We start from the raw sequence: 23,414 nt of genomic DNA on the forward strand, positions 1-23,414 counted from the left end.
AAGAGCTGGCTTGTTCTGCAGCACACATGTCACATTCACCTGATTCAGAGGCAGAGCTACCAGGGGCAGGGAGGGCACTGCACCGGGTGCATGCCTGGGGGGAAAATCGCCCCCCCCACCTTATTTCAGCCTGAAAGTGGAGACTGGAAAAGCGGCCTGTTCACTTGAGGCTGAAAACGGCCTGGTGGGAACTACACTTCCCAGGAGACCTTGCAAGCCCCAAGGTCTCCTGGGAAGTGTAGTTCCCACCAGGCCATTTTTAGCTTTAACAGAACAGGCCGCTTTTTCCAGTCTGCACTTTCAAGCTGAACTAAGGTAAGTGTGTGTGGTGGGGCGGGGCAGGGGCAGAAAACGTAGAGTGAACACCAGGCGCAGTATGGCCCAGCTACGCCTCTGACCTGATTCGGCTGTTGCTGCTAGGAGGTGAGAGAGGCTCAATTGTCCAGAAGAGTTCACCCAATTAGGAGTGAAGTGAAGGGGAGAGAACTCTGGGCCCTGGGCCTCAGAGGGGAGTTGCAGTCCTTGGTAAAGCAGAAACTACAGCTTATAGTTAAGCAAGACTATGGTGAGTGAAGAGGAGGGAAAGCTAAAGGTTCCTGAGGAAATGTTCAAAGATGTTACGTTCTATAAAGTGGGAGATATAAGGCCCTAAGTAACCTATCTTGGCCTCGGTAATTTCCCTCCTTTCCCTGACCAAGGCACTCTCAGCTATTCCACCTGAAGGATATTCCAGTTCCTTATCTTCCCACCCCGTTTTGAGGAATGCTTGTTGACAGTGGCTGTAGTAGGCTTTGTGCACATGAGATTTTGGGTGGGGGTGGGCTTAGGGCACATTCCAAACATTCACAGGGGGAGAAGAGTTTTGGTGACTGTTGACTATTAAGGGTTCAAAATGACTGATGTGTCCCTCTTTCTTTGTGCTCTGCTGAGGTGCTACAGTCTCTGGAGTAGTCAGGAGTTGAATGGGGTGGAATAGAAAAGGACAGGCTCTTCTTTTGCTCTCCCCACCGTTACTTCAAAACTGGGATCTGTGTTATGTTTGGCTTTGCCAAAGGTAACAAGTAAACCTGCCCCCCTTTCTTCCAATAGTTGTGGTCTTCCCCTAGGAGTCTGCTTTTACACCTTGAGAAAGAATGGAGGGCCTGATCATGTGTGTTATATGCCACCAAGTTGCGTTTGACTCATGAATTAATATTCTTGAAAATGGCTTCTCGTTAACAGCCTTGCTCAGGTCATGCACACTGAAGGGCAGAGCCAGTTCATCTCACAGTGGGTGTTCCTCTTTTCCTACCAACTCCAGTGTTTCCTAGCATTGTTGTCTTTTTCAGTGAGAAATGCCAGAGGCATTAGATAACATTCTCAGGGAATGGCTGAAGAGAGAATGAGGCAAAGAAAGGGAAAGAGGAAATAGTGCAGGGAAATAGTGCATGGGAAAGAAATGCAATCCCACAAGTCCTTGAGGATTATATATCATTCAAGTGGGCCCAGTCCAGTGGCCAGAATCACAAATGGGGCCACAATTTTCATAGGTAGAGACTATGGGGTGGGGTGAGTGAAAGCTTAAAGTACAGGGGCAGATAAAGATAGGGTGACTTATCTCTGGGAAGGACTAGGGTTACTATAGTCTGTGGGGGGAGAGCATGGTGACAGTGGGGTTTGGGGAGGGGAGGGATTTCAGAATAGTATAATGCCACAGACTTCACCAATTTCCTGTATGGGAACTAGGTGCCAACCTCCAGGTGGGGGTTGGAGATCATTTGGAATTACAACTTATTTCCAGATGACAGAGATCAGTTCCCCTGGAGAAAATAGCAGCTTTGGAGAGTGGACTCTGTGGCATTATACCCTGCTGAGGTTGCTTCCCCCTGCCCCCCCCCCCCAAATTTCACACTCCCAAGGCTCCAATCTCCAGGAATTTCCCAATTTGGAGGTGGCAACCCTAAAAAGAAAGCAGGAAAAGGGGAGAGGCTATGGCAGCTTTCAGAAAAGGGAAAGAGAAAATAGTAGCAGGCAGGATATGAGATGCTTCCCAAAGTCTTTCTGGGTTCCTACTTGTGTTTGTGTATATATTTTTCTCATAAGCAGTAACAAATATATAATATATAATGTTCTCTTCCATTAAATGCTACTAAATACTTTTAGCTAAATGATGTTAGAAATGAAGGCCAATATCTCACTTTGGAATCAAAATGCAGATCTGAGCGTTTTCTCTGCAGAATCCTTTATTACATGAAATTGCTTGCCCGTGTTCATTCAATAAGCACATAATGCAACAATTTACATTTGTAAGTTGCCATGTGAGTGCTAAGGCTGCTAATTGATTGTGACAAGCTATTCAATTGTAATAATATTTCTCAAAAGCTTTAAATTAGTTAAACCAAGGGTTCAAATATGATCTCAGTTTAACTCCTTGGGTGTTGAAAACTGAATTTTTCCTCAAGTGAAATGTAATTTAAATTTTAATGAAACAATACTTCAGGTTTTCTCTGACTCTAAAAGCTTCAATATACATAAAACACAAATAAGAACATACGCACATGCATGTGGCCTCATGAAAGATGATTTCAGACAATCCTCTAAAATCCTGTATTTCAAATGTGCACTTTTCTAGAATTGTAATGTTTGTAATAAGAGCTGTAGTGAGAAACAGGAGGAAGAAAGCCACTGATCATATGTAGTGTTAATGAGGCGGAAATATAGCTTAGGTGAGTGTGGAGGAAGTTAAAGGGAAATCTCAAAAGTTAGAAAGAATGCCTGACTAAAAGGCAGACGGAATTCAATGAAAACACACCAGAGAAAAATCCTACATGCCTCTACACTAGCTCTTACAATAAATGCCTTTATAAACTGCTTGATACTAGGGATTTTAACAATTATGTTCATGTATGAAGAATATCAGTAGTAGTTAGTTCACATATGGATTCCAATTCTAGTTTTGTCTTATTATCTTAGCTTGCCATATGCTAAAAATGAAGGCTATTTCAGAAAACTTTAAGGAAGGTTTGGATCTTCTTGGTGAATTCATTGCACATTATGATACAACACAAAAAGATCTGATCCATAGATCCATTTTCATTGTATATGGTACTCTTACCTATCCCCTTGGCACCCTAAAAATCTATCTGCTACATGAAAAAAATTGTCTAACCTAGTGCATAGAACTACTGAATTAGACATGTGATACATTGTATAAACCCATTTTAAATAACAGGAAAGGAATCTGATACTTTGTATTGTTGTAAATAGACAGACAATGGGTTGAATCCTAACAATTAAGAGTGGGAGCTCAGTCTGCAAAACAGATAGTTTTGCCTCCCCATTTGGAAGCAGCCCCTGTGAAGATGCCCCTGAAGGTTGTGGTGTCTTAGAATAATGTGAAATGTAGTACAGGGGGCACCCCTTAAGTGGTAAGTCTGTGGAAATAGTGCACCCTTCTTTGCATGAGAGTAAGAGCCTTCTGCTCATGTGAGAGCATTTTTAAACTCAGTCTAATACCTAGTAAGATTCTGTGCCAAGTTGAACAGTAATGTGACAGCCACTGTAAAAGATATAAGGAAGCCAAGAAGAGAGGGAACCATCTTTGGCAAAAATCTTGAAATTATGCCCCCGGAGGATGAATCATCTAACTACTTTCATATTAAAGAGCCTAAAAATACTTACTAATTCTTAGCTACAGATATGGATTATGCTGTTCTTGATAGGGAATACCAGACCTCTTCTAATTCTCATACTGAGGAGAAAGAAATGACCATAATGATTTATCAAGCATCTGGAAGGCAACCACAGCAGTATGACTGGTTAGCTTTTTGGGTGTCCAAGTATGTTTCTCCAGTGTGGAATGGTATAGTACTATAGCCTCATCAGATCTCAGAAGCTTAGCTGGGTCATGACTTAAATGGCAGATCACAAAGGGAGACTTCATACATGAAGGCCTCTGAAATATATCAAACCACCTTTGCTTAATCACTTGCCTTGAAAACCCCATGAGATTGCTGTAAGTTGGGTGCAACTTGGCAGTGCTTTATTATTATTTCATATTTATTATTATTTCATTTTTATCTTGCCCTTTTCCTACCAAGGCAGGACTCAGGGCGGCTTATACACACACGCACACAATCACATACTTTTTAAATGTCTAACTGTGATCTTCCCATAAGCTCATGTACTATTTAACTGCTTTGCTAATTTACACAAATCTGCAGGTAGAATTTTTCAAGTGTCAGGGACACATCACAATAGAGTAAAAATGGCCCAAACCTTGAAACAGTTCCTTTAATTGTGTTTTCTCCCTTTTGAATGTTTTTGTCTTTAAGAGGCTAGATATTTGTGCCCAAGGCAAATAACTACTCACTGTGAACAAGGAAGCAAAAATCTTTCCACATCAGCAACAAGGTGAGCTTTGTGAAACCTTCAGCATCATATTCTACCACACCACTATGAAAACAGAAAATAAAAAGGTTTTATTTATCATTAAAACGGAAGCACATCAATGGACAAGAATAAGAGCAGAAATCAAGCACAATATTCCATCTCTTCCCATGAATGAACATTTGCACACGGGGATTATCATATGTCAAAATTTCATCCTTTGTCCATTAGTCTCAAATAGGCATAAATAGTGTCAACCATTCAGCAACATAGTCTGTCTACAACTGTAAGGGGATCACCTCCTATACATTCTTAATATAGTCCCCACATTTTAAGTGCTCAAACTACTGGATTATCCATTATATACTACTCTAGTACTTATAGTTCTGATAATGGCACACATATGAGTTGGATGATGTTTATAATTTTATCAGTTATGTTTTATCAAAACAAAGATCAATACATTACTTCTAGTCTCTTTATCCCATTTCACTCATTCACACACACATAACTGACAGTGGTCAGGAACAGTATTTGATCTTTGCAAAACAGCTGTATTTGGATCTTTGCATATCCTCTGAAAGCCATTCTTACAGCTTTCATAACAACACACTATATATACAACAAGATGGAGTGGAAGGCCTCCCAGTCAAAATGTTTGCAGTGAAAAGGTAGCCCAAGTTTTTCCATAGGTCAAATAACCATTTACACAATCACAAACTCCACCTTAGGAACTAGAGGGCTTCGGGAATTTGAAACATTGGTTGGCTGGATGGACACACATTTCGGAAGTGAATGCTAGCATGATGAAGACAAACACTGGGGGAAGGACTTAGTTCAAATCCCCACTCTGCTATGAAGGGAATTCCATAGACCTTGGACCAATCATACACTCCCAGTTCAAACTTCCTCACAGATTGGTGGAAGGATAAAATGAAAGAGGGGTAGGTCACCCCAGAGCTACCCAGGAGAAAAGTGAGATAAAAATGTGATAGATTTAATCACAAATTTCACTTCACATTTGGAAGTATATCTATACATTTTATTATCCTAACACATCTTGCTTTCAACACGCCACACTTTTCTGCAAATAAAAATACAATTCTGCCTAGCTATGCTAACACATTTAATTCTCAATTTAGACAGTACTGTTTTAATTTAAAAATAATCAGTTTCTTGGCAGGTAAACCAGTGTATTAGGTATAAAATCAGTGCATATCAGTAACCAACACAGGTATAAAATCAGTGCATACCAGTAACCAAAACAGATACTTTTGGATGGGGGCAATTCATCAATAAACTGTTTTTTCTTAATCATTGCTTGTACACTTTTTAATGTAATTATATAATAAGGACTAAATTATTCTAGATAGTTTTGTGAGAACTAAAGGAATTGAATAAACCAACCAGAATAGATGCATAACAAATATGTTGTTCTCAAAGCTGAAAGCCAACCAGATTTTCCTGTGGATGCTAACACTGACTGTATGCTCTTCTAGCAAGCTTTATAAGGAAGGACAAAATTTCCTTAAGCTTTTGGCCAGAGCTGCAATCCTAGTCACATATGTTTAGAAATCAGCAAGTTTGAGTAAACATAGCTTGGATTACGTTGAAGGGTAGCTACTTGGTCTCTTTTTTAAAAAAGTTATATTCCTTTAAAAAGTGATGAAAGAAGACTTACGTTCCAAAGTGACTAAGAAATGCTGCAATGTACTCTCTTCTTTTATGGTAACCTTGAATAACATACTGTACCTGTTAAAGAAAGAAAAGAAGAAACCAGTGAACACATAATGAATAAATAGATGCTGAAAGTTCATTTTTGAATGTAACTTGGAAACTCTGTTTACCTTGTATTAACAATACACTAGCAGAAAAGCCTCCTACAATATCAGAAAACTTTCCGTGCTGAGGAACAACAACATCAGTGGAACACACTGGTCGTATCCAATGCTCTACGTGCTCTATGTTTATACATCTTTCTTTAAGTATTCTGGAATACTCATTTTAGACACAATTTATAAATTAGGATTTGTAGATTAAATACACACATATACAAATTGTAGAATCCTGGTTACAATTACTGGAGCATTTCTGCAGATGGAAAGAGTTCCATCTATGGAGCACTGACTTTCTTGTCTTCTGCTGTAGTTCAAAAATGCACCATGAAGGAATCCCCAAAAAGCAGCAATTCAGGGAGATATGGGATTACATTAAGAGGCAAAAAAATCACACTGTACACATGGAAATCCTTCCATCTGTGGAAGAATCCAGGCTTATTTTGGGTGTTCTAAACATAACAAATCTATTTTTCTTTAAGAGGCACTCATCTTTTTGAAACAGATTAATAAGGCTAGCACTTTGGAAAATCATATATTTGAAAAGTGTTAAGTGAGATATTAAATAATATCCATCCAGGTGAAGTTGCGTAAGGAATCACAGATTGTTTTTGTTATGAAAAAGGCAATGGCATGACTACTACACAATCTTAAGACATACACACACCATGCCAATCCATAAGTGCTTAGGCTAGACAACACTAATTGCAATGCCAGCATAAGGTCTCAAAAGATGGAGTTACTGCAGTGTTAGAGATGTTAAGCTGTATCATGCTGCTCTTCACAAAAACTCCCATTAACTGAACAGAATAGCAGCTTACTTTCTACAGCATCAAAATGACTGAAATAAAATAAATTATTCACATTGTTTGTACTGGCTGGGTTAATGTTAGATTACCTTGTTTGGCAAACAGCTGCACTAAATTACCTGAAATAACTGTGATACAATCAGTGCTAAGAGCTACGTTACTCCCTCTTGAAATAATTCTATTTATAAAATTGGACCTATTTCAGTTTATGAAGAAATGCTTATTTTGAACACTTCATGTGGGATCCAAAATATTAACAGATTATAAACTTGTTTAAGCAGATTATAAACTTGTTTTTAATACAATTTTGCATACTTGAATATTAAAAAAAAAGAAAGCAACTTCAACTAGTGAGTAACAAGAGGAATTTTAAAGATTTATTCCAGCATAATTTTAGAAATAAGAACATAAGAACTAGCCTGCTGGATCAGACCAGAGTCCATCTAGTCCAGCATTCTGCTACTCGCAGCGGCCCACCAGGTGCCTTTGGGAGCTCACATGCAGGATGTGAAAGCAATGGCCTTCTGCTGCTGCTGCTGCTCCTGAGCACCTGGTCTGCTAAGGCATTTGCAATCTGAGATCAAGGAGGATCAAGATTGGTAGCCATACATCGACTTCTCCTCCATAAATCTGTCCAAGCCCTTTTTAAAGCTATCCAGGTTAGTGGCCATCACCACCTCCTGTGGCAGCATATTCCAAACACCAATCACACGTTGCGTGAAGAAGTATTTCCTTTTATTAGTCCTAATTCTTCCCCCCAGCATTTTCAATGAATGCCCCCTGGTTCTAGTGTTGTGAGAAAGAGAAAAATTTCTCTCTGTCAACATTTTCTACCCCATGCATAATTTTATAGACTTCAATCATATCCCCCCTCAGACGTCTCCTCTCCAAACTAAAGAGTCCCAAACGCTGCAACCTCTCCTCATAAGGAAGGTGCTCCAATCCTTCAATCATCCTCGTTGCCCTTCTCTGCACTTTTTCTATCTCTTCGATATCCTTTTTGAAATGTGGCAACCAGAACTGAACACAGTACTCCAAGTGCGGTCGCACCACTGCTTTATATAAGGGCATGACAATCCTTGCAGTTTTATTATCAACTCCTTTCCTAATTATCCCCAGCATAGAGTTTGCCTTTTTCACAGCTGCCATGCATTGAGTTGACATTCCCATGGAACTATCAACTAAGACGCCCAAATCCCTTTCCTGGTCTGTGACTGATAGCACTGACCCCTGTAGCGGGGTCTGATAGCACTGACCCCTTTCAAATATGATTTGAAAGAATATTTTATAAAAGTAATTCATATATTTCTTTGAAACAAATTACATTAGAATAAGGGGAAAATTTGGACTATTTAGAGTTTTAATTCTATAAAGCTGGAATCCGGAAGGCCATTTCTTCATCTCCTCCTTCTGGAAACTCCCTCCCTCAACTGCTCCAAAGGTTAAGAGGACCATATGAGTGGCATTCCTTTAGGCACAATGGACTATCTCTAGAACAGTGGTTCTCAACCTGGGGGTCGCAACCCCTCTGGGGGTGAACGACCCTTTCACAGGGGTCACTTAAAGACCATCGGAAAATGGTCTTTTCATATTTTATATATACCAATTTTATGGTTGGGGGTCACCACAACATGAGGAACTGTATTAAAGGGTCACGGCATTAGGAAGGTTAAGAACCACTGCTCTAGAATGTAAGACTGATACCCCTCCATCTGTACACAGGACTTTTAAATTGTGGCCTCAGGACAAATTTTCTAGGTGTCTTTATACTGTATCTTTATATTGCATTGTATCTTTATATTCTCTCATAATTGGTGAATCAAATAGCACTGTAATAATGACAAAAGTCAGATTTCTTTTTCTGCTAAAGAAAGTGATTCACTAAAATGCCCAAAGCAGCATACCCTTTCCTTCAAGTTCCATAACACTTCATATATGCAGTAAATACCATGTAAGTTCTCTCTTTCTCTCTCTGCATGTATGTGAACTTTCAAGACACAGCTGACTTATGGCAACCCTGTAGGATTTTCAAGGCATTATATGTTCAGAGGTGGTTTGCAATTGCCTGACCTGGGCAGATTCTGCACAGACCCAGGGAGTGGTGGAGAACCAGTGTGCATGTCACCGGTGCAGCTCCGAGGCCCTTCGCACACATGTGTGTGAGCGGTCCCAGAGCTGCCGCGGCCCAGCACCTCTGCATGAGACGCACCACTTCTTAAAAAAAACTTACCATCTCATCCCTGCGTAGCTCTGTCAGGACGAGGGGACACACCCTCAGGGCCCTGGCAATAGCCCTGGGGTCGGAGGCCAGGGGGCGTGTCCCCTCCTCCTGATGGAGCTATGCAGGGACAAGGAGGTAAGTTTTTTTAAAAAAGACGTGCCGGAAACAGCAGTATCCACCTGGTGTTGTTCACTTGGCATCAGGTGGATGCTGCTGTTTTTCAATACTCATTTAGCGAGTCAAAAAAACACCATGGCAGGGGTTGGGGGGAAGAGCAGCACTGCCTTTATTTGGAAGTGACAGCCACGGGAAGTCCCCCCCCCCCCCACCGGTGTTTTTACTGGGCAGACAACAGTGATTTGGGTCTGTGCAGTATCCACCCCTGTGCGGGCTGAGAGAACTGTGACATGCCCAAGGTCACTCAAAAGGCTTAATCTGGAGGAGTGGAGAATCAAACTCAGTTCTCCAGATTAGAGTTTGCTGCTCTTAACCATGGTTCTCCATGTAAAATCTAGATAGATACAGCATATCTAGTTTGTCATTTCAAAGGTTTAAATACTTTTGTTCAGTACTGTTGCTGTCATGTGGTTTGATATTTTATCACCATTGTATTTTTTAAATTAGAAGAAAATTCCTCCAATGCCCAATTACAAAAATTGCTGCTAGTGTGCTCCATCAGAATAGTTTACCTTGCTTTTCATGTGTTGCTGGTCAGTAGAAGAAGAAGAAGAAGAGTTTGGATTTATATCCCCCTTTCTCTCCTGCAAGAGACTCAAAGGGGCTTACAATCTCCTTGCCCTTCCCCCCTCACAACAAACACCCTGTGAGGTAGGTGGGGCTGAGAGAGCTCCGAGAAGCTGTGACTAGCCCAAGGTCACCCAGCTGGCGTGTGTGGGAGTGTACAGGCGGCAGAGCTGGGAATCAAATCCGGTTCCTCCAGATTAGATACACGAGCTCTTAACCTCCTACGCCATTGCTGCTCTTATTTTCCTATTAGTAGGAAAATAAAGTATTCTGGCTGTAATCCAGTATGTTACTTTAGACATGCCAAAAGGCTCAAGTGTGTTGAATGGGAATTTATCTTTTTCTGTTGTAAAAAGAAGGCTCATATTTTGCATTATAAGCTGCTTTTAGCAGTACATACTTACTCTGTACCTCTAAGTAGACTTACCCCCTCCTAAGCACACTGACTTAAATTAAAGTAGAAGGTTGTAAGTATGCTTAGGATTGCAATGTAAAAAAAGTATTCTGTCATGCAGCATGGGATGTAATTACTAAACATAAGCTGACATTTGACTTGGTTCATGGAATTAATTGATCTGCTTTTTAAATCCTGGCCATCTTAATATTACCTTTATGAAATCATTCAATAAGGAGAAGTAATTACCTTATTGGTTAACAGTTGGCATACTTGGGGTACATAATCTATGAGACAACCTCCACCTGGAAAAGCAGGGATGTGCAGAGCAGAAGATCCTCCAAGAGCACTAGAAAAAAAATGGTAATGAATTCATTAGACATGCTAATATTTCATCCCTAAAAATGATTTATTAAATATTAAATTCAAATATTAAAACTCAAACAAAATACAAAATTGGGATTTTAAATACATCCATATAATATATATTTCATACTACATTATTATACCATCCATATAGAAATATATACTAGCATTATGTTAGTGTGTGATATACTGTGGAGCTTGGTTGCAGAAATTAGTTTCAGTTTAGACATGGCAGAGCCCATTTGAAGGCCATGCTCAGTAACATCTTATTGACTTTTGGGAACTAGCTGGCTCTCAAGCTAATTTGCAGATCTGATGAGAGGATACAATGAGTAAGAACACATTTATAATTTCTCCTTAACCCAGGGATCAATACATTTTACAGTAATTTGATAACTCGGGATTTTAGACAGGCATGGTCATTAATTTCTGCTTTTGAACTTCAGTCAATCAAAATTCCTTGGGTCCTTCCAATAAACATAATGGTATTTAATTAGCACCAATAGCAGGTGATGACCCGGAACATTGAATAAGATACAGCTCCTGAAAAGAGGATAGCAGTCCAAGTAATGTTAGTTTTAGCTAGCAGGTATCATATAACTAAGAAAATAGTGATAACCCTTGATGGGATAGATGGGTATATATATTGAGCTAGTTATCTTTTCTACAAATAATATGAGTAGTACCTTAAGATTTTTTGGCCACCAACCTGTCCCCCCTTCCCCCACTTGGTAACAGCAGCACTTCCAGTTGACTGCCCACTTCTTCCTCTCAGAGCAACAGAGACTCACCTGCTTGCCTGCCCAGCACGCCCCACAGCAATGGCAGAGGCTGTCCTGGCTACAAGCCTGCTTTTCCACTGACAGCAGCAGCACCTTTCCAGGCCAGCCAGCCATACAGCAGCTTCCCTTTCTCATAGCACTGAGCACCTCCCTGTCTGCAGTTTTGCAGACTACACTAATTTTTGGAAAGGGGATTTAGACACCATAATGTATTTTTCAAATATTTTCAGATTTTTCTTCAAACACTATGGGGGAGGGGACTCCCAAATACAATAAACAAAGCTCCCCCCAGCTGGGCTCACCCTGCCCCCCCCATCTCCACACAGAGGTCTCCACACGGAAGTTGGAGGGGGGCAGCAAAAGCCTGTTCGAGCCTGACTGAGGTTACATTTGGATCAAAGTGGAAGCCTGCAGCTTCTACCTCAATCCAGTCTGACCTCAGCCAGGCTAAGAGTCCACACGGGCGCTCTAGCTTGGGGTTGGAGCTGACAGTATAAAGCTATAGGTTGCAGAGAACCCGTGATCAGTCTGAGCCTGGATTGAGCTAGAAATTCTTCGAGCTTGATCCAAACTTCGCTTCAGTCAATCTCAAACAGACTCTTGCCTCCTCCGACCATCATGTGGAGATTGGGGGTGGGATGAGCCCTGTTTGCCAATATGCAACCTCCTAATAACAGAATGAAAGACACAATGGAAAGCAGATTCTACAAGGGCTGAATACAGTGGTGTGCAGCTGCTAAAAACGTTGTTGTGGGGGAGGACTTCGCACAGCTGCTGCAGCTGGAGCAAAGCCAGAACGATGTTATTCCCCCACAATGGTGTTTTTCCGACTTGCTAAATGAATGAGTATTTTGAAAAACAGCAGCGTCCACCCAATGCTGAGCGAATGGCACCGGGTGGAGGATGCTGTTTCTTGGCACACCAATGTTTTTTAAAAACTTACCTCCTCTTCCTGCGTGGCTCCGTGGGGGTGAGGGGACACGCCTCCTGCCCCCGGGGTATTGCCAGGGCCATGGGGGCGTGTCCCATTGTCCTGATGGAGCCATATTGACGAGGGCTGCAACAGCTCCTGGGTCGCCTGCACACAAGTGTGCGAACAGCCCGAGGACTGCACTGGTGTCATGTACACCAGTGCACCACCGCTCTCCACGCCCATGCGAAATCTGCCAAAGAAAATGCCTCAACTTTGACAAAAGGGTTACCAGCCTCCAGGTGGAGGCTGCAGAACTACTGGGATTACAACTGATCTCCAGGTGACATAGACCATTCTTTTTGGAGAAAAGAGCTGCTTTGGAGGGTGGACTCTATGGAACTATACCAAATTGAAGTAGTTTTTTCAAGACTACACTACTTCCTGCCACTAATGTGATATCATTGGACAGATATAATGTGATATCATTGGACAGGGGGTTGGACAGATTTATGGAGGAGAAGTCGATTTATGGCTACCAATCTTGATCCTCTTTGATCTGAGATTGCAAATGCCTTAACAGACCAGGTGATCGGGAGCAACAGCCACAGAAGGCCATTCACATCCTACATGTGAGCTCCCAAAGGCACCTGGTGGGCCACTGCGAGTAGCAGAGAGCTGGACTAGATGGACTTTGGTCTGATCCAGCTGGCTTGTTCTTATGTTCTTATGTTCTTATGTTCATCTGCATATCTCAAATTGTTAATATTTGTTATCTCAATTTGTCAATGTTTCTTCCACCAGCTTTCACTTATCAACACAATAAAATAAATTCCTATAAGGAGAAAGCAAAAAAGTGGAAGGGAGTTGTTTCTGGTGGAGGAAACTCTGTAGGGTTTTCAGGACAAGAAACACTCAGATGTAGTTTGTCATTGCTTGCCTCTGTATACCAACCCTGGACTTCTTTGGTGGTCTCCCATCTGAGTACTAAACAGGGTTGATCTTGCTTAACTTCCAAGATCTGATGAGCTTGGGTTGACCTGCACCATTTGGGTCAAGGTGAGTTGTTACTAGTGTATATATATCAGAACCTCCTACATAGCTGATTCCAAGTGGAAACTGTTGCCAGATGTCTAGTAAAGCAAATAGCAAACTATATTCTTTCTGGACCATATCTTGCAGGTCCATCAAAGGACAACTGTAGTCTAAAGTTTATTATTTAGTTTGGAGGCAAGAGGTCAATGAAAATATAGTCCTCTGATTTCCATTATCTCACTAAGTGCCTGAGGTATGCTTTCTTCAAAATGAACCATCCTTGTAAATGTTTCTGCGATCTCAGTGAAACATGAACATATTCCCTAAAGGATGCTAATAATTCTCTGGATTGGCTATAACAACATATACATGACCACATTTCTCCGCTTTTCAACTGTTCTACAGTGTTATTCAATCCCCTCATGTTGGCAACTGTAAAACAAATATAAGCCATTTCGCATCTCCAAGAAAAAGGAACTTCATGTAAATTACTTTTCAATGTTTTATTTGCTGACTGCTCAAGATACACTCATATTTGTGGTTATCTTCCCCAGTATTCACTGTACTTTTCAAATCCTGACAAATAAAAGGGCAAGTCCCTGGGAGGGATGAGATCAAAAAAGATCTGTACGTCACTGTTACCACTTCAATTCATTTCATGAAAGAGATTTCACAGAGCAAAGAAAAAACAAAAAGAAAATATGATGACAGAGCGGGGTTTTTTTGTGTACACATTGCTTAGTTGCAAAATTGCAAACAGAAGGAATCTAATGACTCCACATCTACCCCCCAAACATGCTAAAATGCTTTAATTATTGATTATCTGTGGAGCTGGTTTCGCTGCTTGGAATGCATGCATATACCCTCCAATAGAGAAATAGCTGAAGGATCACAGATCCGTTTAATAGATGAGTAACTGGAAACCTTGTTCATGTCAGTGGAATTTGAGGTATCATTCACACTCTCCCAAGTGTATGAGGGTGAAACTAACACATTTCACTGAGACTGAAGGGAAGTAGTATCATGAGGTCTTAGATCTGCAGGAATCTGTTAGTCGTGGCAGGGGAGTAGGCAACTTTTACTGTCATTGGTACTAGAGGCAGAATGGTCCAATCTAATTGATATGATTGAAGAAAAGTTTGCATTTACACCACCCTTTTCTCTCCTGTTAGGTGACTCAAAGGGGCTTACAAACTCCTTTCCCTTCCTCTCCCCACAACAGACACCTTGTGAGGTAAGTGGGGTTGAGAGAGTTCTGAATAACAGTTACTAGCCCAAGGTCACCCAGCTGGAATGTAGAAGTGGGGAAACAAATTTGGTTCACCAGATAAGAGTCTGCAACTCAGATGAAGGAGTGGGGAATCAAACCCGGTTCTCCAGATTAGAGTCCACTGACTCCTAACCACTACACTACGCTGGCTCTCCTTGACACTGAAGAACAATATTTGGTAGCTGAAAAAGTAGACACTCAGGGATGATTCACAATTTACTTTTTTTAGAATAGGCTTACCAAGGAGAAATGGGCCCAAAAAATCCTGCAATTTTGATCATACTTATAGTTTTGAGAGTAGCATCATGGAGAGCTCTAGTACCATGAATGAGATGGTAACTTAATCCATAAAGACCATGAAGGCGAAAGATACATTTGACAAAAATTCAGACAGATGTTAGTAAATCCTTTATCTACCCTGGGAGAATGACCCAGCCATCTGAATCTCTTGAACCAACACTAAGCTTGAAGCTGGAAGATTGTCCTCAATAAGCAGGTACAATCTTGTCCTGAAGTAGATGGTATCAGAGTTGGAACAGGCAAAACCTGCACACCTGTATTTTCAAAAAACAGGCAGACTCAAAAGGCTGATGCTAGTCAATGGCTTTGGGTTGTGTTTCTTTGTAGTTTTCTTCTTCGTAGGAACCAAGGGTCTTGACAAGTGTCTTTGATAGGCGGAGACCCAACTGATCAACATCTTGTCTTGACTTGGGGACACAAGAAATTACAACAGTCTTCAACATAGTCTTCAACAATTACAATAGTCTTCAACAATTTGTCAAAACCTTGATGTCAAATTTTATTAGTCCTTACAACAAACAAAGAAAAGAAAAAGATCAGAAATTATAAGTACACAACATAAGGACTCCCAATTTCATCTACATCAAGTGTGAATAGTAAAACTTAATATCACTCAGATTATAACCCAGTGAGTTTGGAATGCAAAAAGAAACCAAGTATGTTTAGATGGAGACTGGATGAAACTGACTTACAAAAACATGTGGTAATTCAAGATTGTAAGCAGAAACTGAGAGAATTTTTTGAACTCAATTTAAACAAGGATACTGATATAAAAGTGGTGTGGGATGCAAGTAAAGCTTTTATGAGGTGGCATTTAATACAACATTCCTCTTCACACACACAAAAAGACAAGAGAGATACTGAAAGTATTAGAGGAGAAGAACAACTGAAAAGGGAACCAAGAGATAAAATTATTTTGCAACAGATTAAAATGCTACAACAAGAGGTTTCTTTGTTAACAGTGAGAGACAGAAACAAAATTGAAATTTGCAAAGCAATTTTTTTGTGTGTGTTTACTAATAGGCCAGGCATAAAGATTAAGAAAAGAACACGAAAAAATGATTTTAAAACTACACGGAGGGGATAATACTTAAAAAAAATTCTATACAAATCTAATTAAAGAACAAGAAATCTCAATAGGAAAAATACAGAAATATCTTAGAAAATGTAACCTGCCTAGAATTGCAGATGACCAGTGATGTATTTTGAATAGTTCAATAAAAATAAGAAAATTGGTGGAGACCACAAAAAAAAAAAATTAAACCAGGAACGGCACCTGGTTCAGTGTTTTGAAGATGAGATTTTATATCCTTTGCAGAAGACTATGAAATCTATTTTACAGGAAAGAAGGATGCCTGAGATGTGGAAAGAAGTCAACATAACTTTTTGTCAAAACCTTTACAAAGTAGGCAGGGGCGTAGCTACCAAGGGAACATGTGAATTTGGGCTCCCTATTTTAAACAATATTGAAAGTGATGCTGTTTTGGGTTCCCTGCCCTGAAATAGCAATTTCAATGTTGTTTAAACTAGAGAGCCCAGATTCTTCCTTTAAGGTGGATTTAAAAGGAGAATCTGGGCTCTCTAGGCGAATCTGAGCTCTCTAGTCTAAACAACATTGAAAGTGATGCTGTTTTGGGGTAGATTACCTTTCCCCCCCAACAGCATCTCTTTCAGTGTTGTTTAAACTAGGGAGCCCTGGGTGTGTTCAGATTTGTGAGTTGGGGCATGTTTTATAATGTGATGGTGACTTTGAGAAGACCTGGTGCAAAAATCATTCTTTAGTTGTGGGAGGGGGCCACCCATAAGGGGGGGGCAGAAAACACAGATTTTGCCCCGGGCTCCATTTTCCCTAGCTGCACCTCTGAAAGTAGGGAACAGCTTTTAGCCTAGAAACAAAATTACTAATTTAAATTGGTTTATTAAATGAGCAGGTGGGCCACATATACAAAATAAATAAATAAATAAATTACTGCATACACACAGCAAATGAATGACTACATGATTTTACACATACAAAATATTCCCTTCATTTCTTCTTTTCCAACAGCAGTAACTACGTTTAGAAATTGTTCAGAGCCGTGGTTTTCAAAACCAGAGGAAGTCCTTGTGAAGATATGTGAACTTTTAAAGTGCAACCCAAAGAACAGTTCCTCCAGTCTAAGTTATCTGATTTCAGTTGGCTTAGAATGGAGTAGTTCTATTTAAAATTGCAGCTTATTTTGTTTAAAAAGATTATATCCCGAGTGTTCTCAACCCAGCTGACATCAACAACAATTAAAAGTACAACATAGGATCGAGTCCAAAATGTTATAAAACTGACAAAACAAATAGCAGATTAGAGCAAAATAAGTAAAATAAAATATGAAATTATTATAATTCTCACAATGTCTCTTTTCCAGCACAGTGGAGTATAGCTCCTCCTACTTTTTAAATTACTTCTCAAGTGCCTACAGCAACTAGGTGGTGTACATTAAAAACAAAACAAAACCAGGCTCTGCCTTTAGGCTTAGAGTGAAAGACCTGATGCAGATGGCACCTCACTCATAGATCTAGTATAATGATAGAATGCAAATGAGGAATCTACTCATGTGAGCAGTGCAACCAAAGGAGAGATTTCCAGAAGATTGCTTGTTTTTTGTAATTATGCAAGAGGAGTAGTTGTGCAGATAAATCCATCTGAATAATGTCTGCACTGGCTCTAAAAGACCAGACATAAAAAGGAAAGGGAACTGAAGGAAATGGTAGAGGAGGGGTGTCAGAATATGAGAGTAGAGTTATTAAACAAGCATTTAAGACCTGTGACTATTCAAGTAGCCAGTGTTTTAACAACCCAATACAATTTATTACCACTGTAGAGCATATTACCCTGTTTTCCCGAAAATAAGACATCCCCTGAAAATAAGACATAGTGAAGGTATTGCTGAAGTGCTAAATATAAAGCATCCCCTGAAAGTAAGACGTAGCAATGTTTTTGTTTGGAAGCATGCCCGTCGACCAGAGCATGCAGCCGTGGAGCGGAAAAATAAGATATCCCCTAAAAATAAGACATAGCGCATCTCTGGGAGCAAAAAATTAATATAAGACACTGTCTTATTTTTGGGGAAACAGGGTACCTACAAATATTTCTTGAATTGGAACACACCATTCATCTTCTCTAAAAAGTGCTCTTATTGTACTGCCTTAGTTTGAAATTGTAGCTGTTTTCAACTATAATCAGTATTAAGAGATAGTTGTCATTCTTGGCATTTAAACGCAAACAGTAATTTGAGTCAAGTGACAACAAAATATCTCCTTTCCATTCCTCCCTGTTCCTCATCCATTTACAAACAGGCAGGTATTATGGCTTTTGATCTCCACATGTGTTTTTTGCTTTTTGCCTTCCATTTATTACTAAATGGTTCCTTTTATCTGTTTTCCCAACATTTATCACTTTTTATATATTACCCTGCTTGGCACAAGAGACATAGGGAACCACATCAAAAAAAGCAGAAAAGGATGCAACCACAGAAGATGTCTTTAGACAGTTCCAAATTTGCTGTGAGTGTACTATTTTCACTTATATGCTAACAACATAATATTTCCTATGATATTATTAACAGATTATTAACAGTCATTCTGCTTTAATCTAAAACAGTGAAACCGGTGGAACAGGGGGAAAGTGCTGATTGTGTTAATAGCACAAGTTTCAGATTCTGCCACAACAAAATTCCAAGAGCCAAACTGAAGTTCAAGCCTAATGACTAGCAGCCCACAGCTATACAATTTGCAACTTTTGAACAGTAGCCCCACAATCACATTATCCTTAAATGGAAAAGAGAATTTTGGTTCTGAGGGACTGTTGACATTACAGGTAGAATACTTTATACAAAAAAAGTATTTTCCTTTGACAAAAGGCAGCATCAGAAGCAGACAGATGAACCTCTCTGGCGAGAGAGTTCCAGATTTTTGGTGGCACGACTGAGAAGGCCCTGTCCTGGGTTGCTACCTGCCTATTTTCAGAAGGTGCCAGTACCCAAAGCAGGGTCTGTGAAAATGATCTTTTTAAGGTACTACATTAGGTTCAGAATTTATTGCTATGGAGCAGAATCTTTTGCCAGTAAAAATGCTCTTGTTATAACACGCAAGCTGCACTTATGTTCTCAGAGCAGGGTTGATATATCCCATTAATACATACATTTCTTTAAGTAATACAACCTGAGGTTTCGTTATTTCAATGTCCAGGGGTGTAAAATGTAAAAAATATTTTCACTATATCTACTCTATAAATTATCAAAGAATGTGTGAAAAAATATATTTGAATTTAAACACCGGACAACGTGAACTATTTTCAAAAGATATTACAATCACTTCAGATTTGGACTTTTATAAGGCTTAAATTATACATGATGTTGGAATTCTGTAACTGACACTTCAGCTGTCATTTCATCATAAAAATAAGCCATGGGGAAGGGAAGGCCATATAGATGGTGGCCAAACTGGATCTCTCTGACACACACACAAAATTATAGAGGGAAAAAAAATGAAATGACTAGAATTAAAAAAGACTATGAAATGCAAGTAGCAGTCTGAAATATTTCTATGTAAAACTTAAATATGATCACTAATTATTTCTGTTATGATGACTGGTCATTGTGTGGTTATATGTGAGTATGAGTAACACAAGTGAGAGGCCTTAAAGTCTCATGGGGGTCTATCTCTCCCACCCATAGTGGCAGAGGCGAAGCTATAAGGGGGCCAGGGGTGCGCGCGTTCCACCTGGTGTGCGTGTTGCACTGGGCACACGCATGGGGGGGGGGGTGCAAAAATTCAGGTTTACGGGGTTTTTTTAGTGTTTTTTCAGTTTTTGGCCTGCAGAGGGCTAGCAGCTAGCAGCACCAAAATTTCAGGGTATCTTTAGGAGACTCTCCTGATGACACCATTCAGGTTTAGTGAGGTTTGGTTCAGGGGGTCCAAAGTTATGGGCTCCCAAAGGGGGTGCCTCATCCCCCAATGTTTCCTATGGGAACTAATAGGGGATGGGGGCTAAATCATTGAGGGTTCATAACTTTGTATAAAGAGCAAGATGGTGGCACAATGCTTCACCCCCAGCCAGCATCAGGAGGTAGCCTTTATGGGGTCACATTCAGGGCCACAACTGGAAACCACCACAGAGGCCGTGAGACAGATGTCTGCCAATCTGTTTTCTTTTCCAGAAGCACTATAGTTTCCTCTCCTCACCTGAGAGCACTCTAAGGCCCCTTCCGCACATGCAGAATAATGCACTTTCAGTCCACTACCAATGCACTTTCCAGCCGGATTTGACTGAGCGGAACAGCAAAATCCACTTGCAAACCATTGTGAAAGTGGATTGAAAGTGCATTATTCTGCATGTGCAGAAGGGGCCTAAGACAACCCTGACTTTCTACTACTGAAGAAATGGTTAGTGTAACAATTTCAGAACAAACGAAGTGTGTGTGTGTGTGTGTGGGTATGCCCACTTCCTCACTCATAGTAATGAACAATAGCAGAAGGGACAGAGAGGTGCAGAAGAAGTCACAGTTTTTCCCTTGTCATCATATCCCACCCGTGCAGGTCTTTGCTGGCAAGTCCCTCTGGGAGCCATTTTTGTGGAGATTTGCAGAGGTCAACCCACTTATTATAAGTGAGACAACTACATCAATTTCATAACTTAACAGCATTACTGCCCTAAATATCTGTTAGAGAGAAAGTCCACTTGATTCAAATCAAAGCTTAGAGAAAAACAAACTTTATGTAATAGGCTGTTTTTTATCATGAGCAATATAAAACGAGTGGATAGTTAACCATATAATTAAAGCTAATATGCATTATAAAGTGGATGTATTAATTTAGCTCCACACAGAAGGCAGAAGAGAGGACTTGGAAAATCATTGGCTTTGTTTGGTATAAAAATGTAAGCCACATAATAAAACTTCCTTTTTAATTTGTAAAGTTTGGTAATAAGTTGAAGTTAACCACATTTAATGGCTTGTGTATACAGAAGTTCTGAATATGTACCATTATAATTTTAATAAAAATGTTTTATTATTACAAACAACAGACTTGTTCCCACTGTAAGAATCACCACTAAAAGTTGCCCCATTTTACTTGCACAGTGAAAATATGTTAAGATGCTAAGATAAAATAACTGGTAAGATTCAAGAGTGTGTCAGAAAGTGTCAGATCATTATTGTACAGTTTTAAAAGTTGTGTTGTTTATTTTATTTGTTTATTTGTTTTCTACCCTGCCCTTTCCTGACAAATCGGGCTCAGGGCAGCTTCCAATAAAAGTTCATAACAATTAAAAATATAATATATAAACAACATTTAAACCCCAATTAATAAAACTCAGGAGTGCTTTAAACACCACAGGGGGATTAGTCAGAAGTGAAAGGAAAGGCCAACCACATGGAAAACGGATATCCATATTGGATTCCTAGCTATCCATCAGGCATTTAAGTACACTGAGGCCATTTCCGCACAGCCACGATGGGGGTTGGGTCGGCGTACATAACGCCGACCCAACCCCCCCAGGACCGTTCACACAGGCCAGGGGACACGCTCGGAAGTTGCAGGGCAGGGGGGGCGTGTCCCCTGGCCTGTGTGACGCGCTGGAGGCTGGAGGACACGGTGAGGCGTTTGGGAAAGGGGAGGGGGAATGGCGCCTTCCAGTCTAGAAGCCACTGTTTCCCAAAAACCTCGCTTAGGAAGCGAGGTCGGGAAACAGCGGCTTCGTGCCGCTGGGGAGGCGCAAGGGCGGCGCGGCTGCGATGCAGCTGCACCCCCCATGCGAACAGCTCCCTGGGGACAGCGTTTTTGCCGTCCCCAGGGCGCTGTTTATGGCCCGTGCGGAAAGGGTCTGAGATTCACTGCAAACATTTAGGGGTTGCTCTATGCATGGTATCTTACCAATAACACAAGGCAGTAGGTTTCACTAAGTAGAAGTCTGGACAAACACTTATCGTATTTCCTTCTTTTGTATATTTGATATAATCCCATAAAGTTAAGCTTGATATGCTGTACAAAAATTTCTCTGTAAAATGTTTTTTGCTAGAAAAAATCAGTTTGAAGACTGTTGAGTGTGCTTGTGTATGACATGCTTCTGCTTTTTAATTAGTAGTATTCTAGTGAATACCCACCATCTCTTTTAAAATCAGAACACATCCAGACTAAGAGGTTAACAAAGCTCAAAAAGCTGGTTTACACTGTTTACCACTTTCAAGGCTGTTTTTGCAGCAAACACTGAAAAGCCAATGATCTGTTCTTCTAAATAGATCTACCTTGTATGCTGTACTGACACAATAAAGGATCCAGGTTAGAACAGAGGCCAGAATGGCTCTCTGAGCTCCTCTGAAGGGAAAAAAGGTTCTATATATAAGCTTAGTTGCTGTTAAACCAAATTAGATTTAAACCAGAGACCTGTAGTTGGCTTTTTTTTAACAGGCTAAAAGCCACTGTAGAGTCACAAGTTCAGATTTGGGTAGTAGTGGTGGAAGGAGAGTACTAACTGTTGCTCCTGTCACCATTCATCAGTTCAAATCTCCCCATCTTAGATGCTGCTACAGGTAACCCCTCACCTGAATAGACCCAGGCTATTATCCAGTTAATATAAGGATAGCCAGTCTCCAAGGTTGTAACACAGGGGTAGGCAATGGCAAACCCCCTCTGAACGTCCATGGGGTTGACCATAAGACAACTGTGTTTTGACAGCACATACATGCACTCTCTCTCTCTCTCTCTCTCTCTCTCTCTCTCTCTCTCTCTCTCTCTCTCTCTCACACACACACACACACACACACACACACACACACACACACACAAGGGAAGTGTCTTGATCTGCACTGTTTCTACAATGACTATATACTCCACAGTGCAGGGATAAATAAAAGTGGAATGAAGAAGGTAGCTAGACTGTCTTTGTACAGCTGGGCTGATTAGTAATTTTGACAAGGGAATCGGGAGTATCCTCCAAACAGTTTGCTGCTCCGCTGGCCAATCCCTTAAAACGTTGCACAACATTTGGCACAATTCTCAAACTATGTGCAGCTGCACACAGTGCCTCAGCCGCTGCTGCACAATTACAGGGGATCTCAGGATCACACTCTTCACTAGCAATCATAAAAATATATTACCCCAGGCAAGTGTGTGGGTTGCTTAGACAGCTTGGGCAGCTAAAGGCAATGGTAATTAAAAATGCATCAACATGTAGTTTTTCTCAACTGAGTGTTGGGTGTGTGTCTGTCAGAGAGACTGTTTGTAAACAATGTAGTTATTTTTCAGTTCAAACATGTGAGTCCCCCTTTCCTTTGACTTTAATGCCTTTCAGTATCCCCTCGTACCAATTGTTTATGGGAAAACATGCACTTTTCAAGGTATGAACAAT

General features: G+C 40.5%; 1 protein-coding gene across 4 annotated transcripts in view; it reads right to left on the reverse strand.

Annotated features, from left to right (window-relative positions):
* Positions 1-23,414, reverse strand: part of BABAM2 (BRISC and BRCA1 A complex member 2) — a 166,438-nt gene that overhangs the window by 47,069 nt on the left and 95,955 nt on the right. For all 4 annotated transcript variants that reach the window (XM_048513689.1, XM_048513850.1, XM_048513618.1 and 1 more), the window contains exons 8-10: positions 10,621-10,720; positions 6,050-6,120; positions 4,352-4,434 (exon numbers count right to left, since the gene is read on the reverse strand). In XM_048513689.1, the coding sequence (XP_048369646.1) occupies positions 4,352-4,434; positions 6,050-6,120; positions 10,621-10,720 (254 nt within the window). The remainder of the gene's footprint in view (positions 1-4,351; positions 4,435-6,049; positions 6,121-10,620; positions 10,721-23,414) is intronic.

The sequence above is a fragment of the Sphaerodactylus townsendi genome, linkage group LG01 (genome assembly GCF_021028975.2).
Source record: "Sphaerodactylus townsendi isolate TG3544 linkage group LG01, MPM_Stown_v2.3, whole genome shotgun sequence".
Lineage (NCBI taxonomy): Eukaryota > Metazoa > Chordata > Lepidosauria > Squamata > Sphaerodactylidae > Sphaerodactylus > Sphaerodactylus townsendi.